The sequence below is a fragment of the Felis catus genome, chromosome E1 (assembly GCF_018350175.1).
Source record: "Felis catus isolate Fca126 chromosome E1, F.catus_Fca126_mat1.0, whole genome shotgun sequence".
Taxonomy (NCBI): domain Eukaryota; kingdom Metazoa; phylum Chordata; class Mammalia; order Carnivora; family Felidae; genus Felis; species Felis catus.
Window position 1 is genome coordinate 10,450,033 of NC_058381.1, and position 25,452 is coordinate 10,475,484.

The window sequence follows — 25,452 nt, forward strand, 5'->3', positions numbered from 1 at the left end:
GTTTAATGTATTTTAATAGCAAACTTACAGGAACAGCACAGAAGACAGACAACATTAAAAACATGGACTTGCATGTAGGACAACTCAGAAAGGTATAGTGAATGGATGGCATCTGCCGTATGATAAAAATGCTACAAACACCATTTAGGTGCTGTCAATAAGAAATTTACTTGTTTAAAAAAAAAAAAAATCCAAGTGCTGGCATTGTCCAGAAAAATGTAACAGGTTTATTTACAATTGTTAAAAAGTTGAACTGCTGAAACGTGTTCACTGAAGCATTCTGACTTGCATTCATGCTTTATGTCCCCGCATTTGTATTAAAAATTCACAGACAGATGAAAATGGAAAAACTGCCAATACCTGATTTCTGTCCCCGATTTTTCCATTTGCAATCACATACTTCGGTACCTTCTGACCCCATGGGGGAAAATAAAATATCTAACGTTCGGAACTACCAACAACGGGAAGAAGAGAAAAAAAATTTTTTTTTGTTTTTCAAAGAATGAAATGTTTTCCATCGGGGTGGATTCTTAAGCACGTTCTCCGCGTATGCCGCGCGCTGGCTGGATGTCTTTTGGCATAACTGTCACACGTTTGGCACGGATGGGCACACAGGTTGGTGTCTTCCAAGAGGCCCACCGGGTAGGCCTCCCTTGCCTCCTGCAAAGCACCGATAGCCGCGCTCTGGAAGCGCAGGTGTGTTTTGAAGTCCTGAGCAATCTCTCGCACCAGACGCTGGAAAGGAAGTTTGCGGATCGGAAGTTTGTCTAATTTCGCGGAGTGCCGCGGTACCAGGCCTGTAACGATGAGGTTTCTTCACCCCTCCAGTAGAGGGCGCACTCTTGCGAGAGGCTTTTGCAGCCAGTTGCTTCCTCGGTGCTTTACCCCCCGGGTCCGTTTGCGGGCAGTCTGCTTTGCATGAGCCGTGGCGCTGAGACCTCCTCACTTAGCCCCCTTCTCCTTCGGCTGTTGCTCGGCGAGCTAGAGGCGGCGCTGGCGTTTTTTTTGTTTTGTTTTGTTTTGTTTTGAGAGAGAGAGAGACAGAATGGGAGCTGGGCAGGGGCAGAGAGAGAGGGGGAGACACAGAATCCAAAGCAGGCTCCAGGCTCCCAGCTGTCAGCACAGAGCCCAGCTCGGGGCTCGAACCCACGAACCCTGAGATCCTGACCTGAGCCGAAGTCGGTCGCTCAACCGACTGAGCCACCCAGGCGGCCATAATAGACTTTACTTTTTACAACATTTTTATGTGTATATAAAAATTGTACAGAACATGTAGAGTTTTATTTCCACTCTCCGTCTCCCCCAGTTTCCCCTATTATTGATTCCTTGCAGGAGGACAATACATTTATTATAACTAAGGAACCAATGTTAGTACATTCTATTAATTAAACTCTGTAACTTACATTAGGGTTCACTCCCGATGTTGTGTGTTCTGGGGGGGTTGGACAAATATACAAGAACATGGATCCACCATTGTAGTATCATACAGAATAGTTTCACTGCCCTAAAAGTCCTCCTTCCCTGCCGTTCATTCCTCCCTCTCCCCTAAACCCTGGCAACCACAGATCTTTCTACTGTCTCCATAGTTTTGCCTTTTCCGGAATGTCCTATAGCTGGGATCTTACAGTAGACAGCGTTTCCAGATTGGCTTCTTTCACCTAGCAACCTGCATTTAAGGTTGCTCAGTGTCCTTTCATGGCTTGAGAGCTCATTTCTTTCTAGTGCCGAATAATGTTCGTTTTTATTCCTGCAAATGTTTTCCCAGTCGGAAATGCCCCCACCATCTTTGGCTCCTGGAGCCTTGCCCTTGGCAGGGCCTAGGTGGGGGCCTCGCTGTGCCTGCTGGGGCTTCGACAGCTGGCTCTGTTCCTCTCCCTTACCTGTCAGGACTGGGCTCTAGGCGTTTCTGTGGGGAAGATGTCCCGTGAAGCTTTGTGGGAGGAGGGAGGGGGGAAAGAAGGAAGGGGTGAGGCCTGGAGGGAAAAGGTGCTGGGTGGAGGCAGAGAGAGAAGGAGGCAGCTGCCTTGGGGGTGCCGGGGTGACCTCAGGCATTTTGGTCAGGCAGATGTTGGTCACCGCTCAGCTGGAGGCCTGGGGACAGGCAGGAGGCCGACCTTATCCTTCCCAGCTGTCCTTTGTTCTGAAGATGTGTGGAGCTGAGGGACCAGAAGGCCAGAGTCCCCACTCTTCCCAGTGGGTAACTGGGAGTCCTCCAGTCACAGGGCAGTGAGAAGGGGTCAGAGAGAGAAACTCTGGTTCCCCGGCCTGGGGGGTGTGGGGCTCCGGGCAGCCAAAGGGCAAATAACAGGTTCAGGCCTGGTAAAGTGTAACCAAGTGAAGAAAGGTTAACAGAGGCTCCAACATCCACGGTATCTGGCAGGACCCCCCCCCGCCGGCCAGTTACCCGACGCAGATCCAGGGACCGGGCCCACCCCCAACAGGACTCGTCCTCCAAGTTCTGTGCTGGCAATTGCTGCTGCTGGCCTGTGGCAGGTGCAGGGGCCTGAGGCCCCCCCGCCCCGAGTTTTCTGGGCCATGTGAGTTGTCCGGGCCAGTGGCTTCTAGTGCAGTTCCAGACGTGTCTCCTTACCCCCTGGCTGTAAGTTGAGCCCTTCTTGTGAGCCCTCCAGGTGCCTTGCGAACAGTGGAAACCAACTTCAGTCTCCCCCTCCTTGGTTGAAAGCCTCCTTAACCTCAGGGTGTGTTGAGGGGGTCTTGCAATGTCTCCCCCTTCCCCTTCTTCCATTTCCCACCTCCTACTGTTCCCAGGACTTTGTGAGCTTAGGTCCTTCCTCCCTGTGGGGGGTCCTGGGCAGGCCTGAGCCCCCCTCCCCACTGTGTGCAGGAGACTTTAATCTGCTCCACCCTTGCGGGGTGGGGGGGGGGTCGGGAGGAATGGGCTGGACAGGGGAGAGGAAACAGGAAGAGCAGAGACGGGAGGGGGGAGGGGAGCGAGTGTGCCTTTGGAGAGTCGCAGAGGCGACAGGTGGTCTGACATTCTTCCCATCGGGGAGCAGAAGCCGTTAGGTCTGGGCAACCCCCGTGATTAGCTCTGGCCACCAGGCAGAAGTGACCTGTGTAACTTCCCAGGCTGTGTCTTGACATGAGTGTACCTTCCTCCATGCACTTCTGGAATGTTCTCTCCTCAAGCCAACCCCGTGTGGTGAGAAGCCCAAGCTGCCCAGAGAGGCCCTGTGAAGGAAGATACAAGTAGGCAGTATGCCAGCCTCAGCAGAGCGGGCTACCGACAGCAGCCACCCCCTTCTGGAACTGTCCAGGCTGGACCGGGCCGGCCCTACCAACTTGTAACCAAAAGAGCCAGCTGATCCCAGCAGCCTAGTAGACTCGTGATACAAGTGGTGGCTGACTTAAGACGGTAAGTGTGGGGCTCATTTACTATGCAGGACATGCGGGTGATTTATCTGTCCAGCATCCTGTCTTTGGGGGGAACCCCCTGCCCCATCCAGGGGGCACAGCTCACCCCTTCCCGCCCACTCCTCTTCCCTTCCCAGCGCTGGCTGGCTCCTGCTCCTGTTTCCCAGAAATTGGCCCCTGGGATTGAAGGTGTTGGAGGTGAGTCATCTCAGGGGCTTGTCTTAAAAGCCCTGGGTCCAAAGTTGCCCTGATTCTCTTGTGTTCACGGCTGGCTGCTCAGCTTTCTTCAGCCAATCATCACCGGCCAATCATTATTCCCTGCGCATTCCCTCCCTCCCCCTCCCCACCTCCTCGCTCTTCTCTTCGGGCATTATCTCAAGTCAGCTCCTCCCGTTTCCACCAAAGAACTGTGACCCCGAAACTGAAATTGGTGCGAGGGAGGACATTGTAGGTCACCACGCCCCTGGGAGGAAGGTCACCAGGGAAGTAACAGGCTCCGCGAGGTCACCGGGGATTCACGGTCCTGATACCGGGAACTGAACTGCTGATCGATGTGGCGTCTGCTTCTCTGAGGCCGCAGGGGATGCGGGACAGGAGGGTGGCACACGGGTCCCCGTGGTGCTGGACAACTTGGCGGGGGGGCGCCGACACCCCTGGGCTCTCACCTCCCTGGGGGACGGCACTCCACATTGGCTGTCGCAGCTGGAGTCCCAGAAAACCAGACTGGGAGGCTGAGTCTGCAGGTGGCTGAACAGACACACAGCAGAATTTATAGTCACTTGGAAGTGGGAGGCGGTGGGGGGGGGAGTTAGTAGTGGGATGTAGGGTGTTCCTTGAAAAAGTCTGGAAGCACAGTCACGTGGGAGCATTTGGAGGACTCTTCCTGGAGGAAGCAGTTCCCACCGTGCCCCTGGGCCTGAGGCAGCGACCCTGCAATGCCACCGGGGCCCTAATGCCTTGTTCCTAACCACCCCACCCCCCCACCCCAGCCTGGACACCCACCCAGGGCCTGAAAGGAGTGTGAGAAAGAATAGCTTTATCCAGAAGGAAATGTAGGAATTATTAGCTTATGCAAAAATGCTGGGGAATATTGTGGGAAATGCTCCGGGGACGCCCAACCAAGGAGCTGCCTTCTGGAGAACAAGCTGGCCCTGACCTGCTGTGGCTTAGTGCCCCACTGGTCTGCACGGGTAAAGCCTGACCGGAAGCAGTCGGAAGGTGCTGGACGCAGGCCATTTGCACCAAATACCTTCCATCCTGGTGGGGGCGGGTTTGCCTTCATTAAACCAGACTTTGGATTTAGATTTGCTTGCCTGCCCCACACCCACGGGGTTCACGGAGGGCACCCCCACCCCCACCGCTGGGGACTCCCGCAAAACATGGATTCTGACCACAGAAGTCACTTCGCGGCTGCAGGAGTAAGGCAGTGGACTTAGGCTGGTGGGGTCACTGCTCCCGCCACATGGCTCCCTGTCTGGGGACAGCAGGTGTCAGAAGAGACTCCTGAGGCCCAGGTGCCCTGAAGGAAGGTTTTTGGCCACCCTCTCAGAAGCGGAAGCCAAACCAGCCAAGAAGGGGCCAAAGGTGAGGAGAACTGGAAAAGGCACTGGAGGATCAACATCATAAATACTAGTGATGAGCTTATTACTAGGGCGTTGTGGCTTTTACCTGTTGCCCTGCCTTTTTTGGGTCGTATCCTAATAATTACAATGGTAATAAAACGTCTTCCCTTTCCCCTTTGTCCGTGGCAGCTAACTTTACTGTTTAGTGTGCAGGTTGTAGAAATTTGCGCTAGGAGCTCGACAGAATGAGGGAAGGAATATCCATCACGCAGCAGGTGCACAAGCCAGGGGAGCATTTGGGATTCTGCGTGAAGACCAGGTCTGTGCATGCCTGTGGGGAGCAGCGAGTGCACAGGGTGTGTGAGATGTGGGTTGGAATGCACATCTTTGGTTTGTTTTCATCCTCACTCCTCTCCTTTGGCGGGGGGGGGGGGGGTCTGCTCCTCCCTCCCTCTGTGCCGCTCGCACATCCCGAAGCCTGATCCAGGACTGGGCCAAGTACGGTGGTAGTTATGAGCCTCCCATGGTCTGGTCTGCCCTGCCTGTCCTTGGTAGGTCGTAGGCCACCCCCGCGTGGAAGAGAAAGAAGGTGAACTGGTCGGGCCAGAGAGGAACCTGGAAAAAAAATGGAGGGCAAGAGGGGTGAGCGGTTTGCCCAAGTGGGGTCACCCTGGCTCTCGGGGATGCTGCCCAAAGGGATGGTGGGCAGAGGCAGGGCTGGGGGTCCCTCCGCAGGTATCCTAGCTCCTGGCTCCAGGCCACTGCCCCCTCCCGCCATACGACTCCCGGGGCAGAGCTCTGGACGCTGCCCACCTGGACGGAATCCAGGTTCTGCTCCCTGCCTTTCCAAGTCTCCACTGTTTCATCTGTGAAATGGGAGTCATCACGGGCACCATCATGCCAAGGGGTAGCATGCCCAGTGCCTCAGCGCAGCCCATCCGGGCCCCGTGTGCCCCCACACTGCCCCAAACCTCCTCCTCCCGGGGCTTTGCAGCTGACCGCCCTGGGACAGCCCTGGGACTGCGGACACAAGGCCCCCACAGGCAGCAGCCTGGGTGACTCCCAGGTGCCCAGGACTCTATCCTGTCCCCCTCTGGTGACAGAACCCAGGGACGCTGGGCTTGTGTGATAGGCTGCCACAGTGGCCCCTCCTCCTGCCCCTTACTCATTAGCCAGGCTGCAAAGTAGCATGGGCTTGGCTGGGCAAGGCTGGCTGCAGGAGCGCTCAGGCATGCAGGGTGGCCGGCAGCCCAGTCTTGAACTGGACAGCATTCGGGACACGGTCCCCCCAGACCGAGAGGGCTGTTGCCCTGCCCTCCGCAGGCTGGTCCCTGTCGGCTTTGGGGCCGAGGCATGGACGCTGTTTGCCCTTTCCGGACCCCTGGTAAGTAGACGATGTGAGGGGCAGGCAGTAAGGCCGGCGGCAGCTGCCGTCCAGGTGTGACAGGGCTACGCCAGGAGCCGCTCACACCTGTCCCCAGGAACTGCCCACATTGACCATGTCCAGACTGCACCCGAGGTCACCGCCCACAGCAGGTGACTACAGGACAGCCGTCCCTGGACAGGTGCATGGTGTGGCAGTGGGGCCTGACCTCGCTCAGCAGCCCCACTCAAGGAGGGACAGGTATATCCTCCTTAGGAAACAAATGGGAAGGCTGGGCTAAAATCCCTAGGGTGACGAATGAGACCCATTCATGCAGGAGTCCGGGGGCCTCTGCTACAGGGGGAAGAAGGGAGCCTCTGCCCATTTTATGTCCCACGGGAAAATTGCTTTAGCTACCCTTTTTTTTTTCTGACCACAAAGACGAATCAATATGGGCACCCCATAAAAGCTGCAGATACCATGCGGGGCGCCTGTGTGGCTCAGTCAGCCAAGCATCCGACTTCGGCTCGGGTTGTGATCGCACGGCTCGGGTTGTGATCGCACGGTTCGGGAGTTCAAGCCCCGCATCGGGCTCCGTGCTACCAGCTCAGGGCCTGGAAGCTGCTTTGGATTCTGTGTCTCCCTCATTCTCTGCCCCTCCCCCGCTCGCACTCTGTCTCTCTCTGTCTCTCAAAAATAAGCGAACGTTTAAGAAATGATTCAGAAAAAGAAGTCAGTCTTTTTCAGTCAGAAAGAAGTCAGAAGAAGTCTACTCCCCCAATCAGGACATAGCCACTGCCAAGATTTGGGTGTATTTTATTCCACGCCTACCTTTTTGCGTGTATGTGACCTGACCAAATGATGATAACATCGGTAGAGTGTTGGATGCTTGAATCAAGCTCTCTGGGCTCCAGGCTCTGTGTGTTGCTGAGTGCTTCTTGGGCATTCCTGCACTTTCAGGCAGGGAAACCGGAGCCTGGAGGTTAACCACAGAGGTTAACACAGCTGCTGACGCCAGGACCGGAGCAAGACTCGGGTCACCTGACTTCCAGCCCCGATCGCTGTGTCTGGCTCAGCCACAATGCCAGCTTCCTTGGGGCGGGGGATTGGCCACAGGGCCTTGTGTTTTTCTGTTTTGTTTCGTTTGCAGGGTTTCTGGTGTGAGGCCCCCCACAGAACCTGGAGAAGCCTCTGTGTGGGGCTGGGCTGTACAGGGCCCTGGAGCCTGGCTGCTTTTCTCTAGTTCTTGTTCCAGGTGCTGACCTTCATGATCCACGTTGTGAGCTCGGTGTTTTGTGGGCACCTGGGCAAGGTGGAGCTGGCGTCAGTGACCCTCTCGGTGGCCGTGAGTATAGCTCCCTGCTCCATTCCGCCCCCAGAAGACAGCGCGAGGGCTGACAGCTGCATTCAGAGCTGGGACCTGGGGGGCCTCGCCCAATGGCACACGGCACGCGCAGGCCGGGCCTGGCCAGGAGGGGGCAGTGTCTCTGATTCAGCTGCAGGTCAGAGCTGCTGGTGGGTGGCCTCCCCCAGATGGAGGGTCCCCTCCCAGGGTCCCCTCCTTGGGCCCTGACAAGCCCTGTGTTTTCTCCTGTGCGTGCCTCCAGTTTGTCAATGTCTGTGGAATTTCCATAGGAATAGGCTTGTCCTCAGCCTGTGACACCTTGATGTCCCAGGTAGGTGTGCCTTTTGGAGTCGGGCGATGGGGTGCCCATCAAACAGGTGGGGGGGGGGTGGGCACGGCTGGTCCCGGCCTGCCTGCAAGGATTGTGTGCCATCAGGGAATTAGACCCTTCATTTTGAAAGAGTCTGAGCAGACGGGCTAGAGAGCCATGGAGGGAATGAGGCAGAAGCAGTTCCCTGACCTTATGTGTCAAATGCTGGGGGTGCACAGAGTGGACCCCTCCTGCCCCCGGGCTGGGGGGTGGGGGTGCCACAGCCCAGCGGGGCTCAGCTTTCCTGGGGGGTGGGGGGGTCTGGACTCACAGTGGGCCCGGGGACCTGGGCTTGGTCCTGGCTGCCACTTATCAGCATGGAGACTTGACAATGCTCTCAGAGCTTCCCTGAGAATAATGCCTTCCTACTTAGGTGCTTTTGAAGAACCGGGGACAACGGGTAGACAGAGCCTGGCGTGGAGCTAGTGCTTAGCAAATAACCGCTATTATGATTCTACGAGCGGGCTGAGCCCCTGCAGAGGAAGCCCACACCCCCCCGCCCACCCCCCCACCCCCCGCCAACCATGCTGCGATCAAAGGGGGCCAAATGCCTGCTACGAGGTGTTGACGGGTGCCTGTCGTGTCCTGGGTCCGTTCCCATGGCACCAGCACTGGCTAGGAGGTTGATGCCCTGGCTGGGCTCACCCAGGGGACAGACGGAAGGTACTGAAGGTGTGAGCAGCTTGACCCAGGGATGGGCTCTTTTGCAGAGCTTCGGGAGCCCCAACAAGAAGCACGTGGGGGTCATCCTGCAAAGGAGCACCCTGGTGATGCTTCTCTGCTGCCTCCCCTGCTGGGCACTCTTCCTCAACACCCACAACATCCTGCTTCTCTTCAGGCAGGACCCAGCCGTGTCCAGGTACTGCTTGGCTTCTGCCGGGAACCCGGGGAGGGACCCCACCCCCCCAACCATGCTGCCAAAGAAGCCATGCCCTAGGCCCCCGTGCTTCTCTGGGTCACAAGCCGTCCCAAGCGCAGCTCCTATGGGGAAGGTTCTTGGTGTTTGGACTCTCCCGCCCGGCATGCGATTCCAGCTGTGACCAGCAGGGGGAGGATACAGGGCCAGTTTTAATTCAGGAGGAAAGGCAGAAAAATGGATGGGATTTGCCTGTCCCAGCAGGTAGCTGGGGCTTCCCAGATGCTTTTGGAGACTTGAAGTGTGCACTACACTGTCTTCCAAAAAAGAGACAGAAGGGCTGAACCAAGTTCAGATGAATCACACCGTTTATTAGTAATCTTAGAAATGTCCCCTCGTGGGAATAGTGTGTTCATTTTATAGGATGGGCAAGTCATTTGCTTATTTTTTTTAAGTTTATTTCTATTTATTATTTATTTTGAGAGAGAGAGAGAGAGAGAGAGAGAGAGAGAGAGAAGAGAGCACAGGAGGGGGCAGAGAGAAAGAATCCCAAGCAGGCTCCACACTGGCAGCATGGAGCCCCCCACACGGGGCTCGAACTCACAAACTGTGAGATCATGACCTGAGCTGAAACCAAGAGTTGGACGTTTACCCAACTGAGCCACCCAGGTGCCCCGGGCACAGCCTGGTCAGTTCCGGAGCTTCTGTTTCCTTCGCAGGTTAACTCAAGAGTACGTGCTCATTTTCATCCCAGCACTTCCGGTAAGTGTCACTGTCCACGGAGCTGGGAGGACGGTGGACTTCCACCCCCCTAAACCCCGGCTTTTTCTTTGCCGCGCCACGTGCTGGGGAAGCCCGTGGGCCCGCAGCGACTTTCCGCTGTGCCGCTGAGGCTGGCCAAAGGGACAGCAGAATTGCAGTCCCATTCCGTCCACGCAGATTGGACTTTCAAGACGTAGCATGGCATGTTTTTTGATGAGAAAACCATTCACTGGAGAAATTGTGGGAAGCGTGGGAAAGAAAACATTTTAATCGCTTCTAATCCTGCCACCCAGAGAGACTCTAGGGTCAGATCCCTTCCCAGGATTATTTCTGCGCGTGGACGCGTGGGTTCAAACACACATACATGTGTACGGTTTGAAAGAGGGTCAGTGTGCGTAATATTGTGTTATTACCTGCTTTCCCCCTGATATTAGTCTCTTGATACGATTAAATAGCCTCCCACAGTATCCATTTCGGAGGCTATGCACTATCCTACAGTGTCATGATTTATCAACCAATCCTAATTTGTCAGGTATTCAGGTTGTTTCCAATATTCACTATCGGAAAGAAGATTGTGCTAAGCGTTCTTATAGAAAAATCTTTGCATCTGTAACGATTCCCTTCAGGTGCATCATGGGAATTGGTGTTGTTCTGTCAATGGCTTCTGATACCAACTTGTACAGATTTTACCCCCACTAGCAACACTCTTGTCAGTGTACTATTATTCAAATACTTTTCGCGGGGCGCTTGGGTGGCTCAGTTGGTTGAATGTCCGACTTCGGCTCAGGTCGTGATCTCACATTCGTGGATTCAAACCCCACGTGGGGCTCTTTGCTGACAGCTTGGAACCTGGAGCCTGCTTCAGGTTCTGTGTCTCCCTCTCCCTGCCCCTCCCTCACTTGCCCTGTTTCTCTCTCTCTCAAATAGAAACATTAGAAAAAAAATTTTTTTTTTAAATTTTTCCCAACTAGAAACAGTTTTCACATGCGTGTTATTGCTAATGAACCTTTTTTTCATGTATTTTTTTCATCATTTTGTTTTTCTTCTGAGAACTGTCCAGACCCTTTTTTAGTGGGTTAATCTTTTCCTAATTATTATAACTCTTGTTAACTAGTATCTCAACCCTTTGCCTGTTAATTTTTTTTTTTAAGTTGGCCACTTGCCTTCTAATTTTTTGATATTTTTGACCTAAAGAATTAAAAAAAAAATTTCTTTAAGTTTATTTATTTGAGAGAGACAGAGCAAGCAGGGGAGGGGCAGAGACAGAATCCCGTGCAGGCGCCACACGGTCAGCTCAGAGCCCCATGTGGGGCTCGAACCCATGAACCGTGAGATCATGCCCCGGGCAGAAACCAAGAATCTGATGTTTATCCGACTGAGCCCCCCAGGCGCCCCTTGACCTCAGGAATTTTTAATGTATATGTAACAGACCCATAAATCCCATTCTTTATGAAGTCTTTGATGAACTTAAAACCACTTAACCCATTGCAAGATTATATAAACATTTTGCCCATATTTTCTTTGAGTCCTCTCGTGGCTTTTATTTTTACACTTAAGATTCTAGGGGCGCCTGGGTGGCGCAGTCGGTTGAGCGTCCGACTTCAGCCAGGTCACGATCTCGCGGTCCGCAAGTTCGAGCCCCGCGTCGGGCTCTGGGCTGATGGCTCAGAGCCTGGAGCCTGTTTCCGATTCTGTGTCTCCCTCTCTCTCTGCCCCTCCCCCGTTCATGCTCTGTCTCTCTCTGTCCCAAAAATAAATAAATGTTGAAAAAAAATAATTTAAGATTCTAATCTACCTAACACACTTATAACTAAGACTAATTATTGCCTGTTCTCCCCTTTCTCCACTAATTCGTTAAATCCCAGCTAAGCAATGCATCTAGTCAGGTCAGTTTCTGAGATTTCTCACCTGACCCCGTGGCCTGTATGTCTGCTCTGGAATCCATTGCTACTCTATTTGATTTATTGAATCAGTGACACATGTCACTGAATGTCACTGAGTGACACTCAGTGACACGTGTCACTAGCTGGCAGTGTTGTGTCTTTGGAACAACAGCTCCCCTTTACCCTCTATGACACCAGGGGGTGGGGTGCTGGAGGACCGATCAGGGAAGGGTGAAGGTGGGGTGCTTTAAAGCACGCCAAGGCCTGGCAGGAGGAACCCCGGCCGCACCTGCCTGCCTGAGAGGCCAGTGCCATGACCCCTCTGGGGTCTGGTCAGGTCCAGATTTCCGTTGTATTATGGAAACCACCTGCAAAGGCCAGTCTGTCTCCTCCAAGGGTTTGCTAGAGCACACACTTCAGCCCTTCAGACCAAGGTGATGGTATCTTGCCAAACAGGGCCACCTGGGCTGGGTCAGGGGAGAAACCTCCTAGAGCGTCAAAACTGTGGCAACGCCTTTACCAACTAAAGCAAGTCCTTGCCTTAAAATGCTGCTGTAAAACTTACCAGTAAAGTAATAATAAAAATGACAAACAGGATTTACATAACGCTTACCTAACATTTGGAACGCTTAAATGGGCCATATACTGTTTTATAGGTATTTTCTGATATTAACTGTAAATATATATGGATACATAGCATACACACATTATCATCCCTGTTATAGATGAGGAAATTGAGGCACAGAGAGGTTAAGTGACTTGCCTAAGATCACACAGCTCGTAAAAGGCAGAGCCAACCCTTGAACGCAGGCAGTCTGTTCCAGCTCATGCTCTTAAGCCCCGTGCTATACTGAGGAGAAGCAGAAGAGAAAGGGAAGCAAAGGGAAGCAAAGGGAAGGGGTAGGGTAGCAGGGCGCAGGCCCTGGGCCAGGCTTTGGCAGAGGACAGAAAGGGCAGGGGCAGCACCCCTAACACGCACACACTGACACGCAGGCCCTCTCTGTCCTCCACGGACAGGAAAGGTCCTGCCACCCCACGGGGGCTTGAACCCCCTCAGCAGGGCCTACCGGTGGCCACACTGCTGGGTCCCCATCTCCCTGCCCAGCCCAAGGCCTCTCCCTCCAGATTCTTGGTTCCAGCAGCCAGAGCCAGGCTCAAGGGCAGTCACAACCCGTGGATTTGGACTCTGATGGGCCCTTCTGTGCACGGGCCCCTGGGTGGCCTTCCTGAGCTGATGCAAGGTCCGAGCCGGCAGCAAGGAGGCCTGTTAGGCGCTGGGCCTCTTACACAAGCCTTGTGAGAGCCAACGCTGCTTCCGTATCTCGTCTGCGGTGGAGCCCGAGCCTTGAGGGGGCCTCTCCCCATAGGCAGGGCCAGAGTGCACCTGAGATGCTAAGTGGGCTTCTTGGGGTCCCAGACCTATTTGGATGAAATAACTGCCCCTCACTCAGGTACCAGGGAAATACCTCCTGATGTTCGTCATGTGCTTGTTTGTTTTGCTTTTTTGGTAGTCGTTGTTTATGTGCGTGTCTGGTTTTTTATTTTACACAGGCGTGTTTTCTTTACAGCCTGCTGGCAAAATATTTGCAAAATCAGGTACGGGTCCCTGGCCAGAGGGGCGACCCCTGCCCCAACACACTGCCCCATTCCAGCGAGAAGGGGTGCCTGGGGCTTTTCCCCTTTCGGCACCCTCTGTGAACCTACTGACCAAAGCCCAGTAAGGAGCCGCGTGTCCCCAGCCTCTTGCCAACCCCTGGACGTCCCCGGGCTTGTCCACACCCCCTGGCCCTGCCCCCCGCCCCAGCAAGGCCAGTGTTTGTTTATTTCAGGGAATCGTCTGGCCCCAAGTCCTCAGTGGCATTGTGGGCAACTGCATCAATGGCTTGGGCAACTACATCCTGGTTTCTGTGCTGAGCCTGGGGGTCAGGTGAGCACCGGGACCACTGGGCTGCAGGGGCCCACCAGGCACCCCACCCCTGACGGGGGCAGGTCAGTTGCCATCCCTGCCTTGCCAACAGGGCAGAGGCTGCCCCTGCCGTCCAGAAGTGGGGTGTCATGAGGAATTGGGGGCCCTGCTGGTCCCTCAAGTTCTGGGGGACTCCCCACCAAGGAGACAAGGAGAGGAGCCCTTCTCATCCCTGCCCCAGCCCCCCAGGAGAGGCCGAGCGTTGGGACCTGGCAGGGGGACTCAGGGACACTGTACTAAGGTTCCTGGTTGTGGCTGATCTCTGGATGGGGGTGCTGGCTGCGCCATGCCTGGGCCTCCTTCCCTTCCATGCTGGCTTCAGGGGAGAAGTCCCCTACCCCCAGGGCCAGAGTCGGCCCCTGGCCCCAGCTCAGCTCTCTCTCCTTTCCCAGGGGCTCTGCTTACGCCAACACTATCTCCCACATCCTGCAGACCATCTTCCTCTTTCTCTACATTGTGCTGAAGAAGCTACACCTGGAGACGTGGGCAGGTGTGGGGGCCACCCTGCCTTTGGGGGGCTGAGCAGACCAGCAGCAGGCAGGACCCCGGCTCGGGCATGGGGTGTTCATTTGGCAGGTGGACGGAAGGCCCGGTGGGAGCCCCTTTGGAGGAGCCTTGTCTCGGGCTTGCCTCCACTTCCCTTCAGGGGCTCCTTCCCCTTTGCTCTACCCCTCAGCACCCCTACCCCCAAAGGCCCAGGTGCCCCCCATCCAATGTGATACGGTGCAGAGCCCTGCTGGGGACAGCCCCCAGGGGGCTCTCTGGCCAGCTCCCTGATCGCAGGTAAAACCCTAGGTGTCAGCAGTGGGCCGAGTGCTCGACGTTTCCGACCCCCAGTTACTCCACACCACCTTATAATCCCCATTTTACTTACCTGGAGGAGATGGAGTGAGGGTAAACAATTTGCTCAAAACGCCAGAGGCGGCGCCCGGTGGGGCTGGACTCAAACCCGTGCCCCTGTACTCCCGGTTCTGAGCTTTCCTGCCTCCTGAAAGCTAGCTCTGTAGACTGTGGGGTCCGCTTTCGGGCATTTGCGGACCAGCCCCTCCGGACGGGGCCTCATTCACAGGGCAGGGAGTCCTGTATGGCCACTCTGCTCTCCCTGTCCGCACGGCCCTATCTGCCCCGAGAATCCAATCCTTTGACCTTGACCTCATGCCATCCTCCCAGCAACCCCTCTGGGGCGTCTGGGCAAAGAACTCAGATTTTCAGAGGAGGGAATGGAGGCCAGAAAGAGCAGGGTAGTTGCCCAAGATCTCGTGGTGTCACGGGTGGAGCGGGCGACCTTCACCCACGCCTGAGGCTCCCATCCCGAGCCACCCCGTGGTGCACCTTGGGCCAAACACAGGAGGCCTGGGCTTGCGGAGCTGAGTCCGGGAGTGGGCGGAGCCAAGGGCGGGCAGGGGCTCTGGGCAGTGGGTGCGCGTGCGCGATGGGCTCCCTGCGCCGCGCTCCAGCGGGGCTTCTGTTCCTAGGCTGGTCCGGACAGTGCCTGCAGGACTGGGGCCCCTTCTTCTCTCTGGCTGTTCCCAGCATGCTCATGGTGTGCATGGAGTGGTGGGCCTACGAGATCGGGAGCTTCCTCATGGGTATGTAGAGGAGCCCGGCTCGGGGAACCCTGTGGGCAGCCCGGAAGCCCCCTCTCCGGACGGGTGGTTTGGCGGCCTCGGCCAGGTCGGGGCTGTTGCTCTCTCCAGGTTGTGCGCTCCCAGAAGGTAGGCCTGGGCTTTTCATGTCAGGAACCCAGCATGGCTCTGGGCCGGGGCCTGGGCAGGTGTTGGAGTCAGTGGGGGAAGCGAGGGACGGAACCAACGTGGGTGTGAGCGTGCAGGGGCCAGGCAGGCGTGGGGGGCTCTCACCTGACGCGCCTGTGCTCCCCGGAGCACCCCGTGCAGAGTCCACGCAGCCCACGAATCGCAAGGCCCTGTGAGAGAATGGCCCTGAGAGAGCACCTGGTCCAACCCTTGCCCCTCATTTACAGATAGGTAAACTGAGCCCCAAGAACAAGAGACTGCCCGGAGTCCCAGTGGCAGCGCTGGGACCCAAACTGGGGTCTCCTGATCTTGGTCCAGGTCTCTTTTCTCTCCATATGCCATGTACACCAAGGACTTTCAACTTGAAAGTCAAACCATTCCGTAAGAAATTCCACCACAGCTGGGTGGGATTTTCCTGCCAGGCTGAAGGCCAAACGGGAACATTTTCTGTTGCAAAGCTGCCCTTGGAAGTCATTTGCCCCTTGGCCTCCAAAGAAGAGGGGAGTCCTGTTCCGTGTCCGTGAGCTCACCGTGTGTCTCTTCCGCAGGCCTGCTCAGCGTACTGGACCTCTCCGGCCAGGCCATCATCTACGAATTGGCCACCATAGTCTACATGGTGAGTATCTTATGGCGGTACCTTCCGCACGCCCTCCATGCCGGCCCGGCCCCGCTGACGGCCTGGGATGTCACAGAAGAGGGGCAGGCTGTCCCCCTAAAGGCCATCTCTCTCTCAGATGACCTCCTTGTGCCCATTAGGTCCGGGCCCTGCCAGACACACACAGGTGGCCCCCAGCTGCTCCACCGAGAGTAATACTGAACTCCCATGATGTTAGAATTTTTAAATTAATCAGTGCCACTTAAAAACGGGAATATTTCACATCATAATCTGAAGTTTTGCATTTTCTTGGAAAACGGGACATTCCGTTTAGCAGCAGGCCCACGTTCCTGCCAACCCGAGTCAGGGAGATCTCGGTGACCGCGTCCCTGGGTGGGGGGTTCACTGCTGTCCCCCACCCCCCCCCCCCACAGCCCCATAGCTCCCTCCTCTTCTTACAGAGACATGAGTTGTCCCATGTTACTGAGTATGCCTCTGCCAGCTTCCTGGGGACATGCAGACTGCGACCCCTTGGGGACATGCAGTCTGAGTTTAAGGAAATTATTCACAAAAGTCTACACTTACAGCACTAAGGTATAAGGTGCTTAATTTTACAAAGGGTTTTCCCAGAATTTTGTTTTTCTAACAGGGAGCTTTTCTGGCATACTTAAGACCACATTCAACTCTTAAAAATGCACTTATGAGGTTTTGGCAACACATTCATTCTGGTTGCAGGACCTGTCTGCCTGTGATTTGTTTAATGTTTATTTATTTTTGAGAGAGACAGAGACAGAATGTGAGTGGGTTAGGGGCAGAGAGAGAGGGAGACGCAGAAGCAGGCTCCAGGCTCCGAGCTGTCAGCACAGAGCCCGACGCGGGGCTCGAACTCACGAGCCGTGAGGTCATGACCTGAGCCGAAGTCGGACGCTCAACCGACTGAGCCACCCAGGCGCCCCTGCCTGTGATGTCTGATGGTGCCGGTGGGGGCAGGACTGACGGACTCGCTGAGGGTGCCCCCACCCCATCTCCCAACCTCAGCTGTGAACGCCCTCTCTCCTCACGCTGCCTTCCTGGGATCCATCCTGTCTTCCTGCTGTCCTCCAGCTGGCCCCCCCGATGGAGGGTTAGAGGGCTGTTCCCCCTGGCCCCCTCCGCCGCCCCCGGCACAAGCCTCTTCCTGGCTCAGGATCCAGCCCCTTCCAGGGGCAGGAGGTTGATTCTACTGATGGCCCCTTATCTCTGATCGCAGATTCCCCTGGGGCTCAGCAACGCCATCTGTGTCCGTGTGGGGATGGCCCTGGGAGCTGCAGATATAGTGCAAGCCAAGCGGTCGGCCAAGTCAGGCATGCTTTGCACAGGTGGGTGGAATCCTCTGGGGTGGGGGCGGGGCTTGGGAAATTGGAGCCTGGGGCAGGGGACAAATCTGCAATACCTGGCCTGGAGGAGCCCCAGCTGAATTGACGGCCACCCTCCTACCCTCCCCCCACCCCCTCCCCCACTCCCTCCTCTTCCCCCCCCACCAGCAAACCTCTCTTGTCCCGCACTCCTTCCCTGCTGCTGTTCTCGGGTTCTCCCAGGGACAGGTCACCAGTTTCCACCTTCATGTGACCCTGTGAAGTCCCCTCCTCCCCAGACTTCTGCCTCCATGTCCAGGGGCCTTCTGCAAATTTGCCTTCCCAGCATCCCCAAGGGTCTCAGGACCTGCCCCATCCCACCCCTCGGGACCAACGGATCTTGTGTCCTCCTCCCGGGCTCTGCTTTCTGAGGCTGACAGATTCAGATCAGCTGCGGACACCAGTGGTTCTCAGGCTTTAGACTATCAGAATCAGCTGGAAAGATTAGAATCAGATTGGCAGGCCTCCCCCCCATGGAGTTTCTGATTCAGTAGGTCTGAGATGGGGTCTGAGAACCTCCGTTTCTCTTTTTTTTGTTTGTTTATTTATTTTTGAGAGAGACAGAGCGTGAGTGGGGGAGGGGCAGAGAGAGAGGGAGACACAGAGTCCGAAGCAGGCTCCAGGCTCCGAGCTGTCAGCACGGAGCCACCCAGGCGTCCCTGAGAACCTCCATTTCTAACAAGTTACTAGGTGATGCTGTTGCTGCTGGTCCCGGAACCCCACTTTGAGAACCACAGGGGGAAAGGCATTTCCTATGCCTTCCTGCCTTGCACTGACCTAAGCTGCTCCTCCAGGGGTTGGGGGCAAATGCTCTTCCTTTGGTCTCTTCCAGGCGGCACCTCGCTGGTTGTGGGCATCGTGCTGAGCACCCTGAAAAATAAACTGGGGCGTATTTTTACAAATGATGAGTAGGTAATCAGTTTTCTTCACTGACTTCTGGGAAATGTCAGAGTGGCTTTGCAGCTGGTCCTCAGAGATTCGTCACCTGGCTGGCTCAGCACTAGGTCCAGAGGAAGCAGGACCAGCCTCGACTTTGCTCTTGCTGGGAAGAAGCTAGCATTGATGCTTCTCCCCTCGGACCACAGCCTCTGTCACTTGCTGGTCCATAGACAGGATGCCGAGGGCAGGCAGTACAACATTGCGGGGCTCTCCTGGAGCTTAGGGCTCCATGCAGAAACTTAGGGCTGAGAGTGTCAGGTTTGGGGGGGGGGTAACTACCTCCGTTCCAATCATTTTTAGGAGGAGGCACAACAGGGAGGGCGTGGGGCTCAAGAACACAGTGATGTCTTAATGCTCCAAGTGAATGTTCTTTCCGGTTTCTCCCGCAGACAAGTCATTGCCCTGGTGAACAAGGTCTTGCCGATTTATACCGTCTTTCAGCTCTTTGAGGCTATCTGTGTGAGTACTGCCCTGATGTGAAGCCTGACTCCCCTGTAGGAGTCCATGCTCACGGGCCCTCCCTGAGGCCTCGTCGGGCTGCGAGGATTAACTCATTCAAACACGTAAAGGGGGATGGGGCGCCTGGGTGGCTCCCTCGGTTAAGTGTCCGACTTCAGCTCAGGTCATGATCTCACAGAGGGTTCGAGCCCCGAGTCCAGCCCTGTGCTGACAGCTCAAAACCTGGAGCCTGCTTCAGATTCTGTGTCTCCCTCTCTCTCTGCCTCTCCCCTGCTCTCTCTCTCAAAGATAGATAAACATTAAAAAATAAATAAAAGTTAAAAAAACATGGAAAGGGCTGAGTCTCTAGTAAGTGCCCAATGTGTCTGCTTGGATTAATTCTATTATTATTCAAAACAATGAATCCCCTTCTCTTCTGCAATTCCAACAAGCCAAAAGACGCGTGCGGATTTGCAAAAACACAAAAACAAAACAAAAAAAACACCTGAAAAATTACACCCACATAAACTCAGAAATCTTTTTCCCTTCCTCATGCCTCCTCAAGAGCTGAGGCCACAGGCTTTGAGCCATGCCCCTGTTGGTCAGACGCTCAACAGCACCATGCTCTGTGAATCAACCCAGAACACAGAGGGGCCTGAGTTTTCTGTGCCTTTGAAATGGGTCATTTCAGAGGAAAGGGTCCCATTTAGTGCAGATGTGGATGATGTGAATTTTAAAGAGCATGACATAAAACAAGAAAACACTGAAGTCTCCTTTTATTATTTTTTAAATTCATTTATTATTTTGAAAGAATGTGCATGTGCACAAGCGGGGGAGGGGCAGAGAGAGCAAGGGGGAGAGAATCCCAAGTGGAGTCCGCATTGTCAGTACGCGGACTGATGTGGGGCTCGAACTCACGAACCTCAGGATCATGACCTGAGCTGAAATCGGATGCTTAACCGACTGAGCCACCCAGGTGCCCCCGAAGCCTCATTTTATTTTTATTTTTTTTTTAATTTTTAAAATTATGTGTGTTTATTTTGAGAGAGAGAGACGGAGTACGAGTGGGGGAGGGGCAGAGAGAAAGGGAGACACAAAATCCAAAGCAGGCTTCAGGCTCCAGGCTCTGAGCTGCCAGCACAGAGCCCAATTCAGGACTTGAACCCACGAGCTGTGAGATCATGACCTGAGCGAAGTCGGACGCTTGACTGACTGAGCCACCCAGGCGCCCCTCCCCTTTAAATATTGGACAGAATTCACCAGTGAAGCCATCTGGGCCTGGGTTTCTGTCAGAAGATTTTTAAATTAATTCAATTTATTTATTTGTCTCTTCACTTTCTATTTCTTGAGTTACTTTCAGTAATCTGTGTCTTTCAAGTAACTTATTTACTTCAACTAAATTTGTCTAATTCTCTGGCACCACGTTGCTAATAGTATTTTCTTATAATCTTTTTCTGTATGGTCAGTAGTAATGTCCCTTCTTTCACACCTGACTTTGGTCATTTGGGTCTTCGCTTTCTTATTTTCTTGGTCTTATTTTACCAAGGTCAAATCCTTGGCAAATGTTCATCCTTTTTGTGGATATTATCAAAGACCTAAAATTTGGGGTTTCGTTGATTTTCTGTTGTTTTTTTCTGTCGTCGATTTCAGTAATTTCCCGTCGTCATTATCCCCATTCTTCTGTTGTATTTAGGTAGAGTTTGCTCTTCCTTGTTTCTTAATGTGGGGTATTAGGCTATGGATTTGAGGCCTTTCTTCTTTTTGGATATAGGCATTTACGGCTGTGCGTTTCTAAGCGCTGTGGTAGTGGCATCTACTAAATTTGATATGTCATTTTATTCTTCGTTCAAAATATTTAAAACTTTCTCCTGCTATTTATTCTTTGTGTTAACCAAATATTGGGGGCATGCCCATTTTTCTTTCTTGTCGGCGTCTCTAATTGAATTCTCTTGTGTGGCCTTGCACAGCCCCATCCCAGAGAACGTCAAAGCGTGTGACCTTTCTCTGAGGCCTCTTGTTGTATTTAGGAATCTGCCCGGGCTATTTATTTCTGTGAATCCCGCCTCCTCTACAGCCTGGAGCTGCGATCTCTACTCAGTTTTGTTTTCTGGGTTTTTCTCTGTGCTTATTTTAGGCTTAGCTTCCTAGGGGTCCCACCCTTTTGTCCGCACAGCTCAGTGTTGAGGCGGTTGTTGGTCGGAGGTTGTGTTCAAACACCTGACAGCTCGCGAGGCTTCCGTTCTCTGCCGAAGGATCTGAATGTGCATGTGGGCTGTTTTCGAGTCTGCCCGGCTCTTACTTCCTTCTGGGTTCTTGCGTGTCTCTTCCGTCCACGTGCACGGGCTCCATTGTCCACGACGTGTGGGCGGCTGGGGCCTGCCCTGGTCTCCGCTATGTGCACACACAGCCTGCAGTCAACTTGGAATATATGCGGAACGTATCGAGCTCCCTCTCCCCGCCACCCGGTTGTTTCGCCTCCCTGTTAAATCCCTGCCTAGCACACCAGTCCGCCGCCTCTCCCTAACAGACCCAAACCTTCTCAACCGCACAGACTGGTGGGGCCACTGGCCCTTCCTGGGTGCTTGCCTCTGGCGTTGTCACCGTGACTCAAAATGCTTTAAAGGGCTTCTCAACCTTGGCACTGTGACATTTCGGGATGGAGAATCCTTGGTTGTAAGAGGGCCGCCCTGTGCCCTGTAAGGTGTTTAACAGCATTCAGGGCTTCAACCCTGTGCAGCTAGCACTCCTCAGTTGTGACAACCCAAACCATCCCCCGACACTTGCCAAGTGTCCCCTGGAGGGCGAAAGTCGCCCCCGGGGTTGAGATATACTTGTTTAGAGCTCATCAATCATAATTTGGGAGAAGTCTTCTAACCAAAAAGTATCTTCTATGTCAAAATACATGACAATGGGAAACAAACATGCCACATTCAGAGTTCAAGAGGCACACACCTCCTATCCCGAATGCATTACCTCTTTGCTCAAAAGTGTGAAAGCAAACCACAAAATATTCCACATCCTTCGTCTTTTTTTTTTTTTAAAGCTTATTTATTTTGAGAGAGAGAGAGAGCGGGGAAAGGGCAGGGAGAGGGGGAGAGAGAGAGAGAATCCCAAGCAGGCTCTGTGCTGCCAGTACGGATCCTAGTGTGGGACTTGAACCCACTAACCGCGAGATCATGACCTGAGCCAAAACCAAGAGCCGGATGCTCAACCGACTTGAGGCCCCCCAGGCGCCCCGCTCCACATCCTTTATCTTAACAAAATGAAAATAACCAAATAGCTATTCGTCAGTAGCACTGACCAAGCATGAGCTGTGCCTGTCGCTCTTTAGTTCATCAGCTCTGAGATCAGGCTGGGAGGATGACCCTAGGAAAATAAAGCAGAGTTAGTGCTTTCTCCAAAGTCGTTCTTGTCCGTGAGCATTACGGGGACAGGAGCAAGCAAGGACTGCGTGTCTCATCTGGAGCAGATGACACCTTTGTTTGCCACGTGTGGTATCCAGAATGGTGGCCCCCCCCAAAGATCTCCACATCCTGATCCCTAGACCTGTGAATGTCAGGTGGCAAACACCTGTAGATGTGATTAAGTGAAAGATCTTGAGATGGGGAGATTATCGTGGATTATCCAGATGACCCAAAGTAATCACAAGGGTTCTCACAGGCAAGAGAGGGGAGGGAGACAGAAGGAGATGGAAACACCACAACAGCCGCAGAGGGTGGACCGATGCCACCACTGTCTGGGGGCCGGGAATGCAGGGCGGCCTGTAGAGGCCAGAAAAGGCAAAGACACACAAATTCTCCGCAGGGGCCTCCAGAAGGAACCCGCCCTGACTAGAGGGCGGTGAGACCCATTTCAGACTCGTAAACCTCCAGGACCAGAAACCAGTGCACGTGTCTTGTTCCAAGCCACTAATCTACAGTAATTTGCCACAGCAGCACTGCCAAGGCAACACAACTCTGTGTGACGTCAGTCCAGCCTCCAGGGCCAGCTGGTGGTCGGTTTCCAATTTTACCTTGACTTTCTAGAGAAGCAGTCCTAGTGTGGAGGGGAAGACGGGGCCTCTGGAGTTGTGTTCAAGACACAACTACTCTTGTGCAGCCGTGGGCAAGTGACTTGCTCCGACTCGGTCTCCCCATGGATGGGGACAAGAGCACCATCGTTGGGCTTAGAGTGAAATCAGACCGTGCAAACATGAGTGGCTTAGAAGAGAGCCCGCTGCAGGATCCCTGCCGTCAGGCTCACGCCCGCCTCTCGCCCCTTTCTGCCTCCCCTCCCAGTGCATCTATAGCGGAGTTCTGAGAGGAAGCGGCAAGCAGGCCTTTGGAGCCGTGGTGAACATGATCATGTATTATGTCATCGGCCTCCCACTGGGCGTTGTTCTGACCTTTGTGGTCAGAATGGGAATCATGGGTATGTGCTGCGAGGGAAAGTGGGGGGAGGCCTGGGAGGACGCTGTCCCCATTTGTCACTTGTCTCCCCCAGGCCTCTGGCTGGGCATGCTGGCCTGTGGCCTCCTGGGAGCTGCTGCGTTTGCTGTCTACACCGCCCGGATGGACTGGAAGCTAGCTGCAGAGGAGGTGAGCGGGCGGAGATGCTCACAGCACGTCAGGCCTCAGCAGCAGTGACCTGTGGGATGAGCTGGGAGGGCGGGGGGTCACGGAGGGGCCCCCTCAGCCTCAACATCTCCGGGCACCGTAACTGGACCCCAGACAGTGCCAGGATACGGTCTAATTTCAAGGAGAGGCACACACACCAAAAAGCTTCCACAGCCAGCCCAAGCTGCTTGAAACCAAAGCAAAGAGCTCAAACTAGTGTGAACCCGGATGAGCCCCCAAGAGTGTGTGCCCGACTTTGGAAGGGGGAACACCATCACTCTGTCCAACATCTTCTTGGCCAAACATTTTTTTTTCTTTTTAATGTTTATTTTTGAGAGAGCACGAGCAGGGGAGGGGCAGAGAGAGGGAGACACGGAATCCAAAACAGGATCCAGGCTCTGAGCTGTCAGCACAAAGCCCGACGCGGGGCTCGAACCCACGAACCGTGAGATCGTGACCTGAGCCGAAATCAGACGCTTAATTGACTGAGCCACCCAGGCACCCCTTGGCCGAACTTTTTAAACAGGGCAGGCCCGCACCTGCTTCTCAGACACAGTAACGGTGACAGCTCGGTCTGAAGGCAGAGACGGAGGGGGGGTGCACTCTCAAAGACCCTGAATCTGCTCTTTTAGGCCCAGAAACATGCCGGACTGCTGCCGCAGAGCACTGACAGCACGGTGGCCACGGTGGCCACGGTCTCCCAGCCTGGGCCTGCAGAAGCCGTCACCTCTTCAGGTAACATTGTCGCAGTGCTTCAGCCAGGTGGGCCCCAATGCCAGTGGCAGCCTCTTCCTTGTGTGCCCCGGGCAAGTACAAGTCCAAGCTGCCGGTCCTCCTCTTTGGCACAAACATGGTGTTCTAAGCGCCAGGAAGACGACACCACTCCCTGTGACTCAGAGGCCCCACGTGAAGCACGTCACGTCCTTAGCCTCGTGAGGCAGCCAGCTGTAGCCCCATCCTCAGGTGAGGGAGCCAGGCTGAGAGCTTAGGTCTCTCCCCCGACGAAGGTCCCGCAACCGGAAAAGGTGAGACGATCCCAGTGTGGGCCCATCAGACTCAAGGGCACGTGCTCACCACGGAAGCCCAGCCCGGGCCAGAAGGCCACATCCCAGCCTACGGCAGCTGGGTCTCAGCCGGTCCGCCTGGCTGGACCGGCTGGTGGGGGGGGGGGCACTTCCCCTGCCTGCCTCTCTGTATCGGACAGGCGGGCACCTCTGGTGTATATCCAGCCTGTCTGTGATGCAGCGATGGCCTCGGCCCAAGGCACAGGGGCCCTCCCGTCCCGGGCTGGTGAGGGGTGCCAGGTCTGGGTGTCCGCAGCCCAGAGCCCTCACTTATCCGGTGACCTCATCTCCCCTGGAGCCCTGCCGTCGTCAGCGCAGCAGCGAGCTAGCTGACAAACACTCCGGGAGCCTAGAGCATCACGAGAGACGAAGGTGAGGTCCGACCGTCTGAGCGTTTAAGATGTGCTCCGAAGGCACGTGTGGGAGTGACATGCCATCGCGTGTCTTCACAAGGCTCAGACGGGAACGCGCCTCATGTGATCTTATGAGCAGCTTTCTCTCTGCGTCACGCTCACGCGTGAAGGTGTTTTCCCACATCATTGCACCCAGTGTGACAAAGGCAGCCAGGCTTCCTGGTTCCAAGGCCACAGCTGTCTCCCAGGCCCCCGGCGCCGCTGACTGCTCCCGTTTGCCTCCGCAGTGGCCACGGGTGCCTCTCCTGGCATCACCCTGACAATGTATTCAAGGCCCGAGAGCCACCTGGACCTCTTCAGGACTCCGGAGGCGGCCCAGGACCTTCCAGCTCCGGCCAGCAGACTGTCAGCCAGACAGCTGGCCATCCGCCGTGGGGCCGCCCTGGGGATGGCGTCAGGCACGCTGACGGCCGGGCTGGTCGTCCGGGTCCTGACCACCAGACACTAGCCGAGCGGCTCGGAGACGGAAAGGAAGCCAAGGGTGGCCGCGCCCACAGGCCACCACACCGGTCCCCCTACAACAGCACCCTGGGGATCCAGTGCGGGTGGATGTACACTTTGGACCGCACCTCAAAAACAAAACCTTCGGCCGGCGTCTCGTGTGATGTGACGGTTCTGTCGACCTGGCCTTCTCTGCTCTGCTCTTTAAGAAGACATCAGCCGACCGGAGAGGGACAATCCTAGGGTTGCTTCAAATCGGGAGATTTCAAATCAAGACACAATTTAAAAAACCAGTTACCCAATTAAAAGCTACATATTTCCTAGGTGAGTCTGCCGC

The 25,452-nt window shown here is 54.9% G+C and overlaps 1 protein-coding gene and 1 pseudogene across 8 annotated transcripts; one reads left to right on the forward strand and one right to left on the reverse strand.

Moving 5' to 3' along the window:
* LOC101084241 lies at positions 1-3,746 on the reverse strand (annotated as a pseudogene).
* Positions 2,570-25,438, forward strand: LOC101084495 (multidrug and toxin extrusion protein 2). 8 transcript variants are annotated; one of them, XM_045044159.1, is made up of 22 exons: positions 2,570-2,699; positions 3,151-3,376; positions 3,513-3,573; positions 4,863-4,959; positions 5,144-5,256; positions 5,493-6,321; positions 7,544-7,645; positions 7,908-7,976; positions 8,726-8,874; positions 9,591-9,633; positions 13,068-13,112; positions 13,346-13,443; positions 13,875-13,972; positions 14,940-15,071; positions 15,785-15,852; positions 17,081-17,189; positions 18,058-18,133; positions 18,554-18,623; positions 22,880-23,012; positions 23,085-23,179; positions 23,830-24,222; positions 24,902-25,037. In XM_045044159.1, the coding sequence occupies exons 6-21, from the start codon at positions 6,127-6,129 to the stop codon at positions 24,184-24,186; spliced, it is 1,839 nt and encodes a 612-aa protein (XP_044900094.1). In that variant the 5' UTR covers positions 2,570-2,699; positions 3,151-3,376; positions 3,513-3,573; positions 4,863-4,959; positions 5,144-5,256; positions 5,493-6,126; the 3' UTR covers positions 24,187-24,222; positions 24,902-25,037. The 8 variants fall into 8 exon arrangements, with proteins under 8 accessions (XP_044900094.1, XP_044900095.1, XP_044900091.1 ...); XM_045044156.1 differs by having other exon boundaries at positions 2,571-2,699; positions 23,830-24,160; positions 24,902-25,438; XM_019817237.3 differs by lacking the exon at positions 24,902-25,037 and having other exon boundaries at positions 2,571-2,699; positions 23,830-23,932; positions 24,052-24,185.
* The last annotated feature ends 14 nt before the right edge of the window (positions 25,439-25,452 follow it).